Source organism: Mauremys reevesii, linkage group 10, assembly GCF_016161935.1.
Source record: "Mauremys reevesii isolate NIE-2019 linkage group 10, ASM1616193v1, whole genome shotgun sequence".
Taxonomy (NCBI): Eukaryota; Metazoa; Chordata; order Testudines; family Geoemydidae; genus Mauremys; species Mauremys reevesii.
Window position 1 is genome coordinate 35,359,626 of NC_052632.1, and position 22,078 is coordinate 35,381,703.

Here is a 22,078-nt window from a genome sequence, read left to right on the forward strand (position 1 = left end):
TATTTTAATACATATTTCATTACATCGGGAAGTTATTCCAGTTAAGGGCCATATACTACCCAAAATCTGCACAAGAGACTTTAATAATAGAAAAAACGGTTACTTACCTTTGTAACTTTTGTTCTTCGAGATGTGTTGCTCATATCCATTCCAGTTAGGTGTGTGTGCGCTGCGTGCACGTTCGTCGGAAGACTTTTACCCTAGCAACCCCAGTGGGTCGGCTGAGCGCCCCCTGGAGTGGCGCCATAACGGCACCGCATATATACCTCAGCCGACCCACCCGACCCTCAGTTCCTTCTTGCCGGCTACTCCGACAGTGGAGAAGGAGGGTGGGTGTGGAATGGATATGAGCAACACATCTCGAAGAACAACAGTTACAAAGGTAAGTAACCGTTTTTTCTTCTTCGAGTGATTGCTCATATCCATTCCAGTTAGGTGATTCCCAAGCCTTACCTAGGCGGTGGGGTCGGAGTGAGACGTGGCGGTATGCAGGACCGCAGAGCCAAAGGCTGCGTCATCTCTCGACTGTTGGACCAGGGCGTAGTGCGAGGCGAAAGTATGGACGGACGACCAGGTCGCCGCTCGGCATATCTCTTGTATTGGTACTTGCGCCAGAAAGGCAGCAGAGGACGCCTGGGCCCTGGTAGAGTGGGCGGTGAGATGGCCCAAGGGGACATTAGCCAAGTTATAGCAGGTGCGTATGCACTCTGTGAGCCACGAGGAGATTCGCTGCAACGAGACAGGAAGACCTCGCATCCGGTCAGCAATCGCCACAAACAGTTGCAGGGATTTGCGGAACGGTCTTGTCCGATCAACATAGAAAGCCAACGCCCTGCGAACATCGAGGGAGTGAAGTCGTTGCTCTCGTGGGGATGCGTGAGGCTTTGGAAAGAAAACTGGAAGGAAGATGTCCTGGTTATTGTGGAACGTGGACACTACCTTCGGGAGAAATGCCGGATGTGGTCATAGCTGCACCTTGTCCTTATGAAAAACGGTGTACGGTGGGTCCACCATGAGCGTCTTGAGCTCAGAGACCCGTCTGGCTGATGTGATAGCCAATAGAAAAACCGTTTTCCAAGACAGGTACAGCAAGGAGCAGGTGGCCAGCGGCTCAAATGGTGGGGACATGAGCATGCTGAGGACGAGATTGAGGTCCCAGGTGGGAATCGGGTGGCTCACCTGGGAGTAGAGACGATCAAGGCCCTTCCTGAAACGAGTAGTCAGCGGGTGAGAGAACAGCGTATACCCTCCCTCAGCGGGGTGGAAAGCGGAGATGGCCGCTAAGTGCACCTTGATAGAGGACAGTGCAAGACCTTGCTGTTTCAGCGACCAGAGATAGTCAAGGACCATTGGAAGCGGGAGCTCCGAAGGAATAGCATCGCGCACTTGAGCCCAGCAAGCGAAGCGCTTCCACTTGGCCATGTAGGTAGATTGAGTGGAAGGTTTCCTGCTGCTCAATAAAACGTGCTGCACGGGAGCAGAGCAGCGCAATTCCGTCTGGTCTAGCCACTCAGGAGCCACGCCGTGAGGTGGAGGGCCGGCAGATCTGGGTGACGGAGAGTGCCGTGATCTTGTGTTATAAGATCTGGGTGAAGCGGCAGAGGAATTGGGCTGGCTACCGACAGATGGAGCAGCATGGTGAACCAGTGTTGCCTGGGCCACGCTGGCACAATTAAGATGAGACGTGCCTTGTCCCGTTGGAGCTTCAGCAGGACCTTGTGTATGAGGGGAAACGGAGGAAAGGCGTAGAACAGGTGACGAGTCCATGGAAGGAGAAACGCGTCCGACAGAGAGCCCGGTGCCAGGCCTTGAAAGGAGCAAAACTCCTGGCATTTGCGGTTCAATCGGGATGCAAACACGACTACATGGGGAAATCCCCACTGTTGGAAAATGGCATGAGCGATGTCTGCTCTCAGCGACCACTCGTGGCAGAGAAAGGACCTGCTCAGGCGATCCGCGATGGTGTTCTTGACGCCAGGAAGGAACGACGCCACTAGATGTATCGAGTGGGCTATGCAGAATTCCCACAGTAGCATCGCCTCGTCGCAGAGGGGGGAAGAACGGGTCCCGCCTTGCTTGTTGATATAGTACATTGCCGTTGTGTTGTCCGTAAAGACCGAGACACAGCGGCCGTGGAGGCGAGTTTGGAACGCCTGGCATGCCAGGCGCACTGCCCGGAGCTCCCTGATGTTGATGTGCATGTTCAGTTCCTGCAGCGACCAAAGGCCTTGAGTACGAAGAGCGCTGAGATGGGCTCCCCATCCAAGGGACGAGGCGTCCGTTGTCAGGGACAGGGTAGGATGAGGAGCCTGGAATGGGACCCCCGCACATACGTGGGAAGGGGTCAGCCACCAATCCAGGGATTGAAGGACACCCGTTGGAATGGTGAGTAGGGTATCCAGAGGGTCCCTGTGTGGGCGGTATCTGGAGTGGAGCCACAGGTGAAGCGGGCGGAGGCGGAGCCTGGCAAACAGAGTGACGTGCATGCAAGCCGCCATATGACCGAGGAGGCGGAGACAAGCACGTGCCGAGGACATCCGAGAGGCCTGAAGGGCGCGGATTAGCTGCGTAAGGGCCTGGAACCGGAGCCGCGGTAGGTAGGCTCTGGCTAGGGATGAGTCCAGGGTCGCGCCAATAAAATCCAACCTCTGAGTTGGAACTAAGTTGGACTTCTCTATGTTGAGAACTAGACCTAGGTGCGTGAATAAGTCCTTGATCTCTGCGACATGTTGCTGGACCGTGGCCTGCAAGTCCCCCCGATGAGCCAGTCGTCCAGGTAGGGAAAAATGGCGATGCCGCGCCGACGGAGGTGGGCGGCGACAACGGCCATGCACTTCGTGAACACCCTTGGGGCCGTGGAGAGGCCGAAGGGGAGTACCGCAAACTGGAAGTGTAGGTGGGCGATTATGAAGCGGAGGAAGCGTCTGTGAGGTGGGAAGATAGCGATATGAAAATAAGCGTCCTTCATATCGAGGGCGGCATACCAGTCTCCCGGATCCAAAGAAGGGATAATGGTCCCGAGGGATACCATGCGGAACTTCACCTTCAGCATGTATGCGTTGAGGTTTCGCAGGTCGAGGATGGGTCGAAGGCCTCCTTTGGACTTGGGGATCAAAAAATAACGGGAATAAAACCCCTTGCCCCGTTCCGCGTCCGGAACCTTCTCGACTGCTCCGATGGCTAGGAGCGAGTGCACCTCTTGTAAGAGGAGATGCTCGTGAGAGGGGTCCCTGAAGAAGGACCAGGAAGGAGGGTGGGAAGGTGGGGGTGAAACGAATTGGAGTTGGTAACCACGTTCCACAGTGCGTAGGACCCAGGCATCGGTGGTCAGCCGGGCCCACGCTGAGAGGAAATAGGAAAGGCGGTTGGAAAAAGGCAGGGAGGAATTTGGAGAAAGAGCTGGTATGCCGTCCCCGGGCGCATCTTCAAAAAGATGGTTTAGGCCCCGGTGGTTTAGAGGGGGTTCGCCCTTGGGACGGTTGGTTGCCAGGCTGTCGCCTACGTCCCCCGCGACCCCGTCGCCGACCAGAGTCCTGCCTGTAGCGAGGCATATAGTAAGGGCGGTTAAACTGGGGGCGGAACGGACGCCTCTGGGTAGCCGGGGTATGCATCCCCAAAGTACGGATGATAACCCTGTTGTCCTTTAGATTTTGAAGTCTGGAGTCCGTCTTTTCCGAGAAGAGCGCCTTTGAATCAAAAGGAAGGTCCTGAATGGTGTACTGAACTTCAGGAGGGAGCGTCGATCTCTGGAGCCAAGAGATCTGGCGCATGGTAACGCCCGAGGCTACAGTACGTGCCGCCGAGTCAGCTGCATCTAAGGAGGCCTGTAACGAGGTGCGCGCTACCTTTTTACCTTCCCCTACGAAGGCTGCGAACTCCTGTCGGGAATCCTGAGGCAGGAGCTCTTTGTATTTCTCTACCTCAGCCCAAGTGTCATGCCCGTACCGGCTCAGCAAGGCCTGCTGGTTAGCCACTCGGATCTGCAGGGCACTGGCAGAGTAGACCTTGCGACCAAGCAAGTCCATTCGCCTGGCTTCCTTCGACTTAGGAGCCGGGCCTTGCTGGCCGTGTCGCTCTTTGTCATTGACAGACTGCACCACCAACGACGAGGGGACAGGGTGCACATACAAATGCTCATATCCCTTGGAAGGGACCAGGTACTTGCGTTCCACCCCTTGGGCTGTGGGAGCAATAGAGGACAGAGTCTGCCATATGGTATCAGCATTAGCCTGGATAGTCTTTATGAAGGGGAGAGCTATGCGGGTTGGAGCGTCCGCGGACAAAATGGTCACTTCCGATACCTCCTCAGCCTGGAGATCCATGCGCAGTGCCACCCTGCGAAGGAGCTCTTGGTGCGCCCGTAAGTCAATTGGCGGGGGACCTGTCGATGATGACCCCGGCACCGCCTCATCGGGGGAAGAGGAGGAAGAAGAAATTCCGGGCATGATGGTGTCCCAGTCAGCGTCTGGAACCTGCAATGCTTCCTGCTCCAGAGGTTCCTGAACAGGCTGAATACCTTCCTCCGCGCCCAATGGTGCCTCATTGTCAATTGGGGGGCGGCTTACAGTAGCCTCCGGGATGCGTGACTCATGTGGTACGGTACGCGTGGTAGGTAGAGGAGCACCCTGGGCTTGGTGGTAGGCCCAAGGGGTCCAATAAACCCACTGATGAGGGTCCTGGTCCGCGTAATGGGACTGATGTAAAGCTCCCGAAGGGACCTGAGGGTCATGGTCGTCGACGTAGTAGTTATCGGCGTGTGAAGAGGCCGAGGCGTGCCGAGAGGGCCAGGATGGAGCAGATAACCCTTGTGCCGAAGTGCCCACGGATCGCATTTCCCGCCTCTGAGGTGACTGGTGCCGGGAGGCATCCCGATATCGAGAGCAGGAGCGAGAATGGGACCTGAGACTGGTATGGTGCTGGGAGGTCGACCGGGATCTCCATGACCGGTGCCAGGAGCGACTCCGCAAGTAGCGGCGGCCATATCGGTACCGAGAGCTTGAGCAGTTCCGGGAATGACGAGTAGGAGAGCGGGAGAATGACCGGTGCCGCGAGTCTGACCGGTGCCGCGTAGTGGAGCGGTGCCGGGACTGCGAGCGGCGTTGCGATCGGCACCCAGATCGAGATCGGCGTCGAGAGCGTGAGCGGTGGCGAGAACGGGAACGGGATCGGTGCCGGTCAGAGTTGGTGCCGGCAGGTGGCTTAAACATTGATGGCTTGCCCATGGAGCGGGGCACCCGCACCGGCGGCGCTGGGGGCGGTGGCACAGCCGGGTATGTCAAGGCGATAAGGTCCCGTGCCGCCACGAAGGTCTCCGGAGTTGACGGCAGTGGCATCTCTACCGCGGCCGGAGCTGGGGAGGTTACAGGTGCCGGGCTCGACGGCCTTTGAGGGGCCGGAGTCGCCGGTGCTGGCAGGAGCGTCTGCGGCGGAGGAACCGGTGCCGCGGCAGGTTTCGGTGCCGGGTGGTCTGGACGGGGCGCACTCTGGTGCTTCGGAGCCTGCGGTGCCGTAGAGGCAGCAGCCTTTCCCTTCTTCTCCTTCGGCGAGAGAGAGCGTCTTTGGGCTGGTTTCGGTGCCGATGGCGCTTTCGGTGGCACAGCAGAGTGGCCCGGCGCCGTGGAGGCGCTGCGAGAGTCCAGAGGGACAGCGGGCGGTGCCATGGCCGGAGGGGTTAAGGCTGCCTCCATTAGGAGCTGTTTAAGCCTAATGTCTCTTTCCCTCTTTGTGCGAGGCTTGAAAGCCTTGCAAATTGGGCACTTAGTGGACAAGTGCGACTCTCCTAAGCACTTTAAGCAGGAGCTATGAGGATCTCCTGTAGGCATAGGCCTGCGGCAGGCCAAGCACGGCTTGAAACCCGGGGAGCCGGGCATACGCTCCGGTCCCGGGTGCGCGTGGGGCTAACCCCCGAACCCGCTAACTATCTAACACTAAACTGATTAAACTATCGAAAACAAGAAAACCTAAGCTAAGATATTAACTATGTACAAATTTTACAGAGAAAAACTATGAGGAAGCTAGGGAAGCAGAGGTCAGACAAGCTGCACTCCACTGTTCCAACGACCGAAACGGGCAGTAAGAAGGAACTGAGGGTCGGGTGGGTCAGCTGAGGTATATATGCGGTGTCGTTATGGCGCCACTCCAGGGGGCGCTCAGCCGACCCACTGGGGTTGCTAGGGTAAAAGTCTTCCGACGAACGTGCACGCGGCGCGCACACACCTAACTGGAATGGATATGAGCAATCACTCGAAGAAGAAAGTTGAGTTTCAGTGTGGATCAAGGGAACAAATTGGTTCTAACTGGAGTTCTGCCGCAATTCAAGGCAGTATTTGGCATTATACTATGAAGTTCTGTTCTGGATTGAGGGTAGCTCTAGGAATAGTAGTTTTCTTAGTGATCACCACCATGTGAGATTGGCAATTTCATCCGTCTCTATGTAACAAATACTTTGTATATTTCTACAACAAAAGAGGAAGTTAGTCTTTGCACAGTAGTCTTGGCATAGTACTAAAATGAGGAAGGGGAAGGTGTTTGGCATCAGAATGAATCTTGACACTTGTAAAGTGCTGAAGTATTTAATGCCTTGTGTAATTAACCATGGAGTCTGTGTTTTGGCTTGTTCAGCAGAAAGAAAACAATGTTGTGGCTGGCCTAACATTATACATGCAACTTTCACTAAATATAATTAAAATCTAATACCTGGAATCCTTTTGGAAAGATTTGGTGAAAAACCATGAGTTGGCAACTACATAGAGTAGAATTTAAATGCTGCCTTCAGGTTTTCTTTGTCTGTCAAGGATCTTTAGAGTGTCGCTTTTTAAGTGTTCATTAACAGTCCTATGTCTTGTTGACTCTAACAGTGTCATGTAAATTATTTAAGGCATGTACATAATTTTTCAATTAACAAACTGCTTGGCTCATGAAAATACATACACACAATTTATAAGTAGAAATTCTAGACTAAATATCTCATGATGAGCAGGTCACTATGAATTAAAAATGAGTTTTCAAATAAAATATTTAATGATATCTGAAATTAAATGAAACATTGCAAAATTAAAAGTTTCTCAGTTAAATAGGCCTGCTGTTTAACAATTTTGCAAACCAAATTAAGGTTACAAATTGAGCAGACTTATGTTTTAGATATTAAAAGATACCCGAATTGAACATGTGCAGAAATAAAGCTCAGATAACTATTCACTGAATATAATCTCAGTGGAACTGAAGCTGGACGAGTTAAAGACAAAACACTGGCTGACCATCTGAAGTGTTTTTTGTTTAGTTCTTAAATATATTTTGTGTGTGTTCGCAGAATCTGTTTGCAGAAATTTTCAACTTATACACAATTACAGTATATACTGTATATACACAGTAACCAAATACACATGAAAAAGCAGTAGTCCATCACCTTGATTTGTATTGATATACATTCTGAGTGCAGTGGTAGATGTGATGGGGCACCACTGAAAATTTGCTAGGTACTCTTGTTTTAACTTTCCTAGTACATACAGAACATTTTCAATGTCAATATCATTGTAGAAATATATCTGACTTTGAATCCCATATTTTTCTGATATTTTAATATACCAAATATTCTAGTATACCAGCACTAAGCAAACACACTTCATTTCTATTTCAGGGTAAAAATGTTACATACCGTTAACTGATGCATCAACAGGTCCATTAAAAAGGTGATCTTATTACTAAACAGAACATAGGTGCAGTTTTCTGTGCAATTACTGCAGGCCAGGTTGTAAACATTTACGGTATTGCAGAGTGACCTAAAATAAAAAATGAAATGTCAACATACTTTTCTTCTTAAATATACTAATCTATAAAATTAAATATAAATATTAGGCTGTGAGGAATATCATCAGGCAACCTAAAGTGAAGGTAAGTTTAATGAACATGAGTATGAAAAGTTACACAGAAAATACAAATTAGCATGAGGTAGGTTAAATAAATATTGACATGATACAGAAGTTCTGCGTGAACCTATATACATACCAAATTCTATAGTGTGTTACCACTGCATCTGCTTTAGAACCAGAACTTGGGTTTAAAACTAAATTGCATGCCTTGGAAGCTGTAATGTTTAAAAGAGCAAGCTCTCCTATGTTACATGTGGTATTAAATGTCTGTGCACATTTACACACCTTCACATTCTTACACGCAAATCAAACCTTTGATTTCCCCCCTCGATCATCGGTATATTAGAAATATAGTCAATGAAAAAGGCAAAAAAGGAACATCTATACAATATCAGGTAAAACTCTTATTTTTGCACAATTTGAAAAACTAATGTTTTTTCTGGCAGAATTCATTGTCTCATGCAAGTAACCTAGGTATACAAGATCATTAGTCAGTTTGGTAGCAGAATATTCAGGCAGAAGGATATGTTATAAATTAACCAGCAGGAAATGCTAACACTGTACTGGGATCAGCTTTAGAGAGGGTCTGGCTTGCAGGCCCAGCAAACTAAGGTGAATTGTATTGAACAAAAGAACAATTAACAGGTGAAACGTCAGTCTTTTGCCTTAGGTGAATCTCCTGATGATTTTGGGACTTAGGGCTAGTCTACACTGGCAACGTTAAAGCACTGCCGCGACAGCGCTTTAATGTGGCTCACCTCCGCGAGGGGCACGGCTCTCAGCGCTGGTGCACTGTCTACACTGGCACTTTACAGTGCTGGAACTTGCTGCGCTCAGGGGTGTGTTTTTTCACCCCCCCGAGCGAGAAAACTGCAGCGCTGTAAAGTGCCAGGGTAGACACACCCTTAGAGAGACAAGGTGGGTGAGGTAATATCTTTTACTGGACCAATCTCTACTGATGAAAGAGACAAGTTTCTGAGCTTACACAAAGCTCTTCTTCAGGAATCACTGGCATCCCCATTATGGGGACTGTAAACTTGAGTGCATAACTACATTAGCAATGATGGGAGCTATACGTATGTCTGAGGGGAAATAGATGGTAGGTTTCCAATAGCAAAAGGGAGAGCGCCAATTCTGAAAAACTGGAAGAGCAAAAAGAAAGCTAAACAAAATGGGCCATAACAGTTCAAAATATATACAGTAGGCCTGGTTCTTCTCTAAGTTGCACCTCGTGGAGTTATTTATTCCTATGCAGAGTGAATGATTTATGCGGAGTCAGAACTTCCACAGGAACTGGCCCAAGGCTATGGAACTCATTGCCACATGAGATATACCTGCCTAAAGGATTTTATCACTTTCAGAATAAATTTTTTCACAATGTTTTCTTTGACTTAGCTTTTCCTCAAAAATTTCTTTGCTTACAGACAAGCACACGGACACAAAACACACATACGACACAATTATAAAATAAAATACAGTCAATAAACAATTCTGGTTGCTTTCCAAAAGGAAAGCGAAGAGAGAGATTGTTTTTATTTCTATTTTTAAATACATGGCAATCACTAATGTGATGGAGGCTAACCAGGCTCAATAGACAAGCCAGACTTGAGATCATTAGTAAAATTCACATTCTGGAATGGCTTGGCAGTGCCCACTGACAAGTTTTTATAGAGAAGCTGTCAAAGTCATCATCTGACTTTACTAACTAAATTAAATAAATAAATTTATCTTTATTTTATAGTTTTATTTTTTCTTGCAACTGGTGAGAAAATATTTAACGGCGAGAAAGCTAAAGGTCATCATTTTGTAGCAGAGTCTTAATAATATGTTTTTGTGCAGTTCCCTACTGAATAAGATTTATTTGCTACAAACATGTAGGAAGCCTGCCAAGGTATTTATTTATATTGTGCTCATTACTGTCGCAGCTGATCATCTAGCTCCAAAGGCTGACAATTTAGAGGCATCATATACATCAATTTCAAATTCTTTCCTACATTTCCCAAACCAGTAAGGGCTGGGAATGCTCAGAAGACAGTGAATTTATAGTAAATCATTCCTCTGTGTAGCTCGATTGCTTCTCCTCCAAATGAAAGCAAACATTATTGAACTCTAAAGGAAATGTCATCTAGTCTTCCTTGGCTGCTAAGAAAGTGACAGCAAATGGGGCACTAAGGATGGAGGAATGTAAAAACTTATGAGACTATTGAGACTGTGATAGGAACGTAGAACATGCTGCAACATTTAAAAATGGATCAGGAACATTTTTGGGAGAACTTATTTATATGATAGTTGATATTATAATTCCCTTCATTTAGACATGGAAATCCATATAATCATAATGCCTGTTTGTTAATATTCTGAATATAACTATTAATAAAAATATTTTGTGTATTGTTTATATTGTCTTGTTATAAATTAATATATTCACTCTGATTGGAAGGAACTCCTGGAAATGTGGTTCAAACAGTATAAAATGCAATATCAAATTACTGCTTACTGAGCTGCAATGTCATTCACTTGTTTTTCAACCTACACTGATAATTCCTGTGGAAAATTCAACTAATATGCCTCTTATCTATCATGCTTAAAACTAAAAATATATATGCAACCAAGCTCTCTTTTCCTAACCTAGCTTTTAAAAGAAGTTTATATCCTTCATTTAACAAAATGAAGGATGAAAACATATTCCCACAGTAGTACTGAAAAATTATGCTCTAGAACAGTGTTTCTCAATGACCGGTCCATGGACTGGCACTGGTCTGAGATTTCCTTGACACAGTTTAGGAAGGCAACAAGCCTGTCCCTGGTATCAAAAAGGTTGAGAAATACTGCTCTAGAGGACTTAATTTTTCTTTCAGCAAAGATAAGTCAACATATATTAATGAGGCTATTACCAGGGGCGGCTCTAGGTATTTTGCCGCCCCAAGCACAACAGGCAGGCTGCCTTCGGCGGCTTGCCTGTGGGAGGTCCCCGGTCCCGCGGATTCGGTGTCACGCCTGTGGGAGGTCTGCCGAAGCCGCGGGACCAGCGGACCCTCTGCAGGCATGCCGCCAAAGGCAACCTGCCTGCCGCCCTTGCGGCGACCGGCAGAGCGCCCCCCGTGGCTTGCCGCCTCAGGCACGTGCTTGGCGTGCTGGTGCCTGGAGCCGCTCCTGGCTATTACAATCAGAAACATAAAGGACATCTGGCAACGTTTATTTTTACTATATAAAGGACAAGTTTTAGTTCTCACCTTTTGGAAAGCTCTTTCACCTACTGCTCTAAAGGAAAGATCAATTAATTTAAATATGAAAATATATTTTCCTAACCCTTGAAATTTGAAGTTAACAGATTAACTTTACATCTTGATAATTTATTTCAAAATGTTTAGAATTATGTAGTTCTCTTACTGAAATACAGCTCAGAGTGGATGGCATATTTCATAATTCCAAAAAAGAACCGTCATTCTAGATAGATCTAAAATGAAAAATCCTGTTTTAGATGTAGAATAAATTAATCTGAAGTAATACACCCTGGTTTTGTATTTCCCAAATGAATCCTACATCCAAAAAAGTATGTGAAGTTCCAAAGACTGAAATAATGCCTTTGAAAGTGTGGCATAAGCAAATGCACGTCAAATTAATTTTTCACAATAAGGAGGGCTTTTTTAATTGATAACATAAGCTTGTTAACTATAGACTGCCATGATTAGAATGTATTTAGACATGTTCTTAACTAAGGTTCAGTTATAGAATTTTTTTATTTAAAATTGGAAGTGTCAGCACTGAAGCAGGCCCCAGGTGGTTTGCAGTGTTAAATGGCAGATTAAAGTCAGCACAACTAATTTCTTTACTTTAATCTTATTAGTAGAACAACAGCTGTCAACTGTCACCATTTCTGCACAAGGCCTCTGAGACAAGCACAGAAAGCTGTGTGTGTCAAGTAAGAACTTCATCTAACTATAACTTAAATTTACCAATCTGCAAAACTAAATTTATTTTTTGATGTTTTTATATTGGCAGATTTTATTACATACTTTTTAAAAAAATGTGAGTATCAATAAAGCTATCAAAATTATGTTAGGGTAATAGAGTATTTTCCTCACACGTAAAGCAGTTGTTTATTGACTACTGTTGTTGTTCTAAACTTTGTATCACACCCACAAATCAGCTTTAAAGCTAAGTTAGACAGCACATATACTCAAACCACATAATAAGTCTACCCTCTGATGGAGGGCTTTACTCTAGAGTAAATCCAATTATAAATACACTCTTTATGATACACAAATTTTGGCTCCAGAGAAGAGTTCTATCCTGAAGTTTGACCAAAATATATGGATATACATTATATTATTTATCTTATGTGAACATAAATAAATGTGAACAATGTTTATCATTAATATACGTCTTCATATACAGAAGAGAACAGAACAGTTTAGAATCTATGTTCCTGATTCTCCTCTAAATTACGCTCTAAGTTACTCCTAATGTACCCAAATGTAAATGAGTAGAGAATCATGGCCTCTATCTAAAATTGTATCCCACAATACAAAACTAATTCATGTTTGTGCACTGGGATATGTGGGTGAAAAGTCATAACCTTTGCTTCCATAAAATCAAGGTACCACAAACATATAGAAACAGCCTACCTCTAAAATAAGATTTTTGAATAGTAACTCCAAGTTTGAAAGACTGGAATTAAATATACACAGCATGAGGTTAAATATACTACAACCCCTCGCTCATTAAAAAAAAACCCTCAATTATTGGGTGAGTTATTACAAAACTTAAACAATCAAATTCATGGCTACCACAAGGGTGAACTGCAAAGTTTTACCAACCACTGCTGTTTGAACAGAACCTGGAGAGCTGACAGGACTTCTCATTGTTCTGACAGGGAAAGAAAGCAGTTAGTTTGGTATCTGACAAAAAAGAGCAGAATGGAGGTGACAGATGGGTTAGTAGTTAAAGAATGGAGAGAGAGAGAGAGAGACAGAATGGCAAGCAGTGGAACAGTAAAGGAAGAGACAAGGTATGGACACAGGATGAAATATAAAATTAAAAATTAACCAGGAATTGAATTATGAGGCTATAATGCCATCTCTAGATTTTGAAGACTGTATAAACAAATACTAGAGCTTCACTCACATGGTTTATAATGACATCAGAAATCCTCAAAGGAATTACATCCTCATAATTCACAGTTACCTGTTTATTCTGTATATCATCAATGCGATCTTAAATTCTCTGACTCACAAATGGGCTCTCTAAAGACTAACTACAAATAGACTAATAAATAGAAATAGTGGAAGCCAACAGAACTAACCCTCCTTTATTTTTCACCAGAAAATGTTTAAGTTTGGAACCCGTTCTTATAAATAAGTTATTATATGACATATGACAAATCAAGTGTACAATTTACCCCCAATATTTACATTTATGGTAGAATCTGGCAGACTCTTGTATAAAGTTCAGAGGCCCTGACTTATTAACTGAAAGAAACTGTTCCCACACTAAAATCCATTCTAAACAACCCAAAAGAGCGCCTTCCATCTACACGGTTTGTTCACATACTAGTGCAGCAGGGCAATGTTGATTTGTGCTTGAGTACTGTCAAATGTGAAACCCGGCTCTGTTACAGAGAGAGAAAGAAACAGTCATGAAAACCGACAGATGCTGCAGGTTTTGGATGTTGATCTTGCAAGGAGGTCATTCTCTTCAGAGAACCCTTATGCCCTCACACCAACTGCTAGTCTGGAGTGAATGTTTCCCCAGAGGGAGTAACCTTGCAGAGAAAGCTTGTTTTGGACCTCAGGTAACAAGCATTGTGAACAATACTTACAAATTGAATAAACAGAGCACTTCACATTCAGAAATATTTATAAAGTAGATCAAAACCTGTAAAATGGGAGAGCAAACTATAGAAGTATTTTCAGTCTAAGGTAGTGGTTAATCCCATCGCAACAAAATATTTTATTTTACACTGCAACTGCTAACAACTATATCCATCTACCTATAACACTACGCAGACTATTTTCTACAAACTATAGCAATGGCTCAGGCTGGCTTCCCATGATATTTACTATGACTGGATGATGAAAGAAGCAGTATGGCAAGACACAAGGAAAGAAAAACAATTTCCCCCCTCCAATCAAGTTTTTAATAGTAACAAATGTCCCCCCATCTATCTGCTATCAGCCTCTGAATAATTTGCATTTACACTGTGCAACTCACTCAGAGAACTAATTATTTAAGCCTCACAACACTATTCTGTCATATGTAAATATTACTTTATCCGTTTGGAAAATGAGTAGCCAAACTGAAGCACAGAAAGGTTAAGTGATTTGCCCACAGGTCAGTAAGCAAGACCATGGCAGAGGCAGTAATCCTGTTTCCTGCCTGGGTTTTTGCTGTCTAACTCCAATTTGATTTTCACTGAAGGCACACAGATAAAATATTACAAAACTGGGAACTTTTACTCAAATATGCTAAATTATGGCTTGTTCTGTAATCAGAAAACTGAACAACAGTGTCAATCAGTTATGAAAATTATAAAATGCTTCTCTAAGAAATAATACACCTGGACACTAATTCTTAATACCTTAACACCAATAATAAAACCTATTATAATCCAATTCTTTCTCCTCCCCTTTGAGTGTTTTGTTCTTAAAAAATGACCCTCCCACTAAATGGATCATCTGTCTTTTACAAATGCCACATCTTTCCTGCAGCATTTGCTGTCCTGCTGGTCTAACTAACAATCTGGGCAGTACAAAACAACAGGCATATTGTTAAATCTTTTTATAATAAAGCTTTATCTTGTAGACATGGGATTAAAGTTCTGAGCTGCACCATGCTGCCAGGATTTTGGGGAAAGAGAGATGTGGATAATAGCCCGTGTAATCTCCTCACCTACTTCTAAATAGCTTAACCTCATCACAAAATAGCAGACAGATTCCTAATTTAAGATGAACACAAATGGTTAAATCATACAACACCACACAAACTGTCTATTTTAGTTAAGTGGAGTGGTATCCTTTAGCAAGACCTATTTTGGTGGGGGAAGTCACGCGGATAATTAATACATGACAATGTTTAGTTTATTTCCACGTTTTTACTTCTTGCTCGTGTTAGCACTAAACACACTAAAATGCCATTTCATAGGACTCAAACTTTAAAAAGTCAGCAGAGACGTAAATTATATCAAAACACAAAATAACCTAAGAGAAGTAAATTGCAAACTTCTTTCAAAACTTAAGGCAAGAAGAAAACTGATTTACATTTTATTTTTCATTAAAGAATCAGCTACAACCAAAAACTGTGCTTTGTTTTTTTTAAAGATAGTCAGTTGGAAAACGTCGCATCTTGAAAAAATCCTCTTATTTAAGAATTTGTTTGTATGAAGGAGTTTTTGTGACAGCAGGTTTACAGGCATCAGATCACATTGATTCTCTGTACTGAGAGCAAAAAAAATGGTTGGTCTTAAACAGCCAAGTCTCAGCATGCTTTAGTTGTTCATAGAAAGTCACGTCCTATGGAATTGGAGCCCTCTCAACAATCCAGTTACAGTTTACTTACATAGCACATTCATTTTCCTGTTATCTGAACTTTAACAAAGTCACCTGGAGGGAAAGGTTTGCACCAGTTGATAGTACTAGACACTGTCTGTGAAACCTTTAAAGTTGATTTGTACAATACATTTAAGGGGTTAAAATAAAAAAGCAGATTCCATGCCAGAGTGAGGTTTTACCATTCACTAAAAAAAGCCCTGATAGCTATGGATTTCTGTTAGCAGAGCCCTCAAAAGGGAGTATGGTTTGAAAAATGGTGATGTTAGTTAACATCATCAACAACAAAAATACACACTAGATATTTTATATTGTCTGAAAAAGCTGAATCTAGAAGAAAAATTTCATCCATAAATTTAAAGGCAACCTTAGTAAGAATAATGTATACAATCCAATTTCTGCACACGTGTGTAACAGCCAATGTCTGGCTATGTGTTTTTTCACAGCTGTCACCCCAAACGCAAAGCACAACACTCAGGAGTATGAGGTGGATTTGTGACACTCCATGGTGTATTTGGGTATATAAAGGAATACATGATGATGTACTATTTTCTTGTGTAAAAGATAAATCTTGATGCAATGTTGTTCATATAATGTAAAGGGAAATTGTACCAGTAACTCCTAGTTCACCACTTCACCACATCAAAAGAAGAGAAGCATCTCTAAGAATAAGGTAAGAAATAAATTGAGCAACTAACATGACCGCACTGCACCTTTAAGTGGTGGGGAGCACTGTCCGGCTTGCCAGGAAAGGGGTATAGTAGTGCTTTATGGGCAGCAGATGAGAGAGAGACACGGAATCTGCTGCAAAGGGGGACTGGGTAAGCATTGTGATGCTGACTCATCCCCAGAGACTGGAAAGGCTGGGGAATTGCTAGGGGGGCAAGCCCAGTGGAGAAGCCCCTTTTCCCTCACCACCAGATTGGCCCGTTGGTGTGGGGCTTTTTTTGCCATCCCCACAGCAGGTTTGCCGGGACTTTGTTATGATGAGTAGGAAGGGAGACAGGCTATGATGTTGCAACTCATTATGCAAGCGTGGGGCAGATGTTCAGTGCAGGTACTCCATAGGGTAGGGATTCAGTGAGCAGATAAATGGCTTGTTAAAGACTTAAAAAAGAGGTTTTTGTTTTAAAGAGTGAAACGGGGGGAGGAGAGAGTGTTTCAGGGCTCCTATGACTGGTATAGCAGGGAGCCAACCCCCCTTCCTTATAGCCCACCTTAACCCTTGTTCGAGGGGGGTGGGTGGTAAGGTCCCAGAAATGAGTTGCTGGGGGACCAGGATGGAAAGAAGGGCAGACTGGTGGAAGCCCCCAGGTAGATGTTGGAGTTACCTGAACTGTACACTTTTATCTGTCGGGTAGTCCAAGACATCTAATAATACAGTTGTGGCCTGATTAAACCATATCCAGTGTTGCTATAGCCGGGTATTAAGAAAAACACTTAAATCAAGCTCAAGAAAGGGTGATTTTAGTTGAATACTATGTGTTTCTGAATTGCAAATCTGAAAATTCCTCTTATAGTTTCATGAGCAAAGTGAGAGCCATACTTGTGAAAAAGGGCAAAATCTGGTAGAAATATTGCTGCCTTTATAGCAATAAAAGTTCTACTAAATTTTACATCTTAACCTTCAGAACATTGCTATTTTTCAGATGCCCAGTTAAATGAATGCCACCATGATGCCTACATACAATTTTTGCCCCACTATTTTGAATTTACTATTTGTACTCAGGAGCAGTTTAACATATGACAAATAAAACTATGTTTTCAATGACACGTCTTTCAATTTTTCTGTAGTCTCATAAAATGGTCACATTTTAGCATAATCCTTTTAAATGCATTCACATATTCTTACTGTTTAAGGAATCCATTAACCTGAACATTTTAACTACTATTTTGTACCACATGAGGTCTAAAAATTGGAAGTAGAAGAGAAAAAAAGAGAGATGAAGTGATGTTTACAAGTAAATACATATGCCTCATGTAAGATATACAGGTGCAAACACAAAGATCATGAATTGCATAAAGAAATATGCATTGTATAAGATATTCTGTTAAGAAAATAATTAAAATGTCTTTCTACTTCAATGAGTTGCAATAAATACATTAGATCTGAAAAGATTAATCCTGATCACTTATTGTTTAGACAATCAGAAAAAAAATTGCAACCCTTTCCATTAATAAAAATACTATAATTTCATGAATACCTATATATCCACACACATTTAATCATAAACTCTACAACATAAAAGCTCCAAACTGGGATTTCCTGATCTACCTAATGAACTATATTGATTCTGATCTTGGCGACAGCTGATTTGGAATAGATACACCATGTGAATGAATCATGGCCAAACATGAAATGGTGCCAATACATGTTTATTTTATATACTATAATAAATAGACATACTTTAAGGTCTAATGTTAGCTTCATTATTTTAAAGGTAGTTATCTCTCACAGATCTTTTAACAGAGCTAGAAAAATAGTTGAAGTTTGACATTATAGCTCTGTTTGTGTTTCCATTCTAACCTCATTTTTGAAGGGTTTATAAATCTGCCATTCTTATTTGCATTAGGCTGAAACTTGGCCAGACAAGTTCTCAGCCTCAGTTATGTAATTTCTAATATGTAAAATTTATGTCATTTTTACATATTACATTTACAATGTAGTCAACCAACAGAATTTCTGAAAGTTTTCAATTAATCCAAAAACTTTTCAACTAAAAACCCAGGACGATATTTGCACCTGAAATGCTGATGTTGTAGAGAGCAAATAACCTATTTCGTGGAGTAGGTTCACCTGGTATATTGTTTGTGATGCATATTGGCTAGACCCTCTTGGTATGTTGAACTGACTGAGATATTTAACTTCAAAAGCAGTTTCTTATCATATGCAGTACAGTAGATTATCTTAATAATAATAGACTATGAACATGAACTGCATTCCATGGTAGTATACACATAGCATGGACACAATGTAAAATACTACTGGATTTTAATAGGACCTTTCCTATTAAAATTAATCTCAGAATAGCATACTTGAAACTATTATGTAAATTTTAACTGAAATTAGTCTATGTAGAACTGAACACTTCTGACAAATCTGTAACTGGAACTCTGTATCAATGCCTCAGAGAAATACAACACAAAATCCCAGCAAAAAGCTCCATTTGCACTGTATTTGTTGGAAGGAATGTTAGCATTAAATTTAGAATTTCTCTGTTTTGGAGTGATTTTTTTTTAAATGTATTGGTTGTACTTTATACATCCTGGAGCATTCCAGTGCTGCTGTTTGGAAAACAAACAAACAAACTTATGCATTGTTTTGGAATGTTACCATTTCTTTCAATTTCCATGAACATAAAAAATGTCAAAATAACTGACAGCTGTTTGTAAGTTCCCTACAAATGCAAAATTGCTTTATCAACTATTCAAAATGTTTTAGTGACTCATAATCACAGATTGATACACAAAAGGTCTAGGAAGCAATCTGAAAACATATATCCTATTCTAAGTAATGACTGAAACTTACTAGACAGTGTTCAGTATTTTCAAATACCTTTCAAAGAGTCATGATTTGTACTGCTAATAAATCAAATACAAATCAAAGATGCTTCACATCTTCAAACGAATGAACTATATCATAGTAAAAATAACGAGGAGTACTTGTGGCACCTTAGAGACTAACAAATTTATTTGGGCATAAGCTTTCGTGGGTTAAAACCCACTTCATCAGATGCATGGAGTGGAAAATACAGTAGACAGGTATAAATACACAGTACATGAAAAGATGGGAGTTGCCTTATTTACTTATTATTTCTTGCACAATAAGAAGTTACTAAGCTATGATTTTTCTCCATGTGCTGCAATTTTTTTGCCAATAGAAGGCTATTCAGAAAGTGAAAGAATTTTAAACTACTTTTGAGACAATATTTCCCAGCTGTAATGCATGACTGCCAAACAACTGCATTCCCAACATGCAGGCCTCACTGCTTAAAAAGTATTTTAAATATAAACAAACATATTTGAATTTGATACAATGTTTAATGGCATGTGGCTGGGCAACAGCAATGCTAATTAACCAAACTCTACTCAAGAAAGTTCTGAGCTATGCATTTGAAGATAATTTGGTACTCCTCCAAGTCAAAACTACATTGTTCAAGTGTAAATTGTCTTATTATTTAAATAGTCCAGTATAAAGGTCCATTGCTATTTTTGATGCCTCCTCAATTGGAAGTAGAGCGTTTCAATGACCAGAGCTATTGTGAAGACATGGAAGACTTTGAGAACAGTGGGCAGTTTACGAAAGCTGCAAGCCACAGATTGATAGCCTACTACAGTGGTCCCCAACCTTTTTGTGACCAGTAGCACATTCATGTTTTCAGAAGAGTGTGGCGGGCGCCAACAATTTTTTGAGGCTTATTTTGTATTTGTACATTAAATAATACAAAAAAACATATTTAATATTACATAATATATGAATCCAGAGAGACGAGAGAAGCCAGAGAGAAGCCGCGAGGACAGGGAACACTGGTGCCTGCAACCCCGGAGTATTCTGTCCCCAGCAGGCGCGGGGGCCCGGATTCTCTCCCTTGCTGGGCACTAGGCGGGTCCCGTGCCTGCCGGGGCCCGAGAACACCGGCACCCTCAGCCTGCAGCCCCGGAGCTCTCTGTCCCTGGCAGACACGGGGACACAGCTTCTCTCCCCCCTGGGGCACTAGGCAGGCCCCGCACCTGCCGGGAACAGAGAACACTGCGCCTGCAGCCTGAGTTCTCTGTCCCTGGCAGGCGCAGGGCCGCGGCCTCTCTCCCCTGCTGGGCACTAAGCGGGCACACATAAATGCCCCGGAGGGCACCATGGTGCCCGCGGGCACCACGTTGGGGACCACTGGCCTACTACATACAATGAATGCAACATAAAAAGAAAATGGCTTATTTGGAAGAAAAGAATAAAATAAGGAGTAAAATTTCTGTCTTCTTAATTGTACACAGCTTTCTTATTTTTTCACATAAAATAATTGTTGCAAGCGACTGCTTCCAGTAGGATACCTTTTTAAAAGAAGTACTAAATGGAATGTTGTGTTAATAAAACTAATTAAAATTAAATATCTGATTTTATTTCTTTTAATCCTATGTCATCATTCCCCGTAATAGTCCACTATCATCCATCATTCCTAAATATATTTATGCACTAGTGAAGACTAAAGCCAATATTTAGAAGGGCAGAATGATTTAAAATACTGAGTCAAGGTCTTGCCATCTTGTATATAGATGGAAAAAACAACCTTAAGAGATTCTTCTATGATTTTGCTGAGAGTAATATAGCAATACCTATTTGTACCTGAATGAGAAAGAGATCTACTGATTCCTTCCAATGGAGAAGAGTCTTTTTAAAAATGTCCATCATTTCCTCAAAACTTTCTGATAGCATTATTAGTGATATTCTCAAGAAACTCCTAGATTTAGAGTATTAACACATTCTTTTCACTTAGAGAAGGTTGCTATTACTTTATTTTCTTCAGAGTAAGTTACACCACACCCTGCAGTCAGACAGGTAGACATTGTTCATTTCAATGATGTGCAGGGGTAGCCAACCTGAGCCTGAGAAGGAGCGAGAATTTACCAATGTACATTGCCAAAGAGCCACGGTAATAGGTCAGCAGCCCCCATCAGCTCCCCCACCCAGCTCCCAGCGCCTCCTACCCACCGGCAGCCCCACTGATCAGCGCCTCCCGCTCCCTCCCCACATCTCCTGATCAGCTGTTTTGTGGCATGCAGGAGGCTCTGGGAGGGAAGGGGAGGAGTGAGGGCATGGCAGGCTCAGAGGAGGCAGCAGGAAGGGGTGGAGTGGGAGCAGGGCCTGTGGCAGAGCCAGGGGTTAGTGAGCACCTCCCCCCTCCCCTCCCCCCCCCCCCCCGGCACATTGGAAAGTTGGCGCCTGTAGTTCCAGCCCTGGAGTTGGTGCCTATGCAAGGAGCCGCATATTAACTTCTGAAGAGCCGCATGTGGCTCCAGAGCCACAGGTTGGCCACCCCTGAATGATGTGTTTTTAAGAGTTCCGTTTGTTTTCTTTTAGTTCTGGAAAAAAAGTTAAGTTTTAGATCTGTGGATGCTTACTAGAGATTGAAATTTATAATAACTTGAAACAAATCACTCTGAGTACTGGAGCAAAATTATTGTTACAGATGTCTCTCTGTGAATCTGTTAGATATATAAAACAGATAGAAAGATTAACCTTTATCTCTATTTTCTGTAGATATTTGATTTGGGAACACAGTTCAGAGATAGTTAAAAGCTTATATGTTAATATAAAGTATTACATTTTAAGCAAAAAGTACTTTAACAATAGTAAGTTTAGTGCTCATGAAAGTAAGGAATCACTGGAACCAGACACAGAGTGGGTAGTTAATATGTAAGAGGAGAAAAAAAAGTTTTGATTATATCTTCTAAGATTTTTTTTCAGTTATATGAACATTGCAGCTGAAGTTGGTTTTCATTTATCAGCACAGCAAGTTCCTTTCAAAACTAATACATTTTCATACTGTCTAGCAAACTTTAAACAAAATTTTCTCAGTAATATAAACATAATTTTCTCAAACTCCCTCAACAAAACCTTGCCAAAATGAGACTTTTTTTAAAAAAGAAAAAAATGCCATTCTAAACAGT

General features: G+C 42.8%; 1 protein-coding gene across 5 annotated transcripts in view; it reads right to left on the reverse strand.

Moving 5' to 3' along the window:
• SCAPER (S-phase cyclin A associated protein in the ER) overlaps positions 1–22,078 on the reverse strand; it is a 354,496-nt gene that overhangs the window by 92,836 nt on the left and 239,582 nt on the right. For all 5 annotated transcript variants that reach the window (XM_039490831.1, XM_039490828.1, XM_039490827.1 and 2 more), the window contains exon 25: positions 7,655–7,778. In XM_039490831.1, the coding sequence (XP_039346765.1) occupies positions 7,655–7,778 (124 nt within the window). The remainder of the gene's footprint in view (positions 1–7,654; positions 7,779–22,078) is intronic.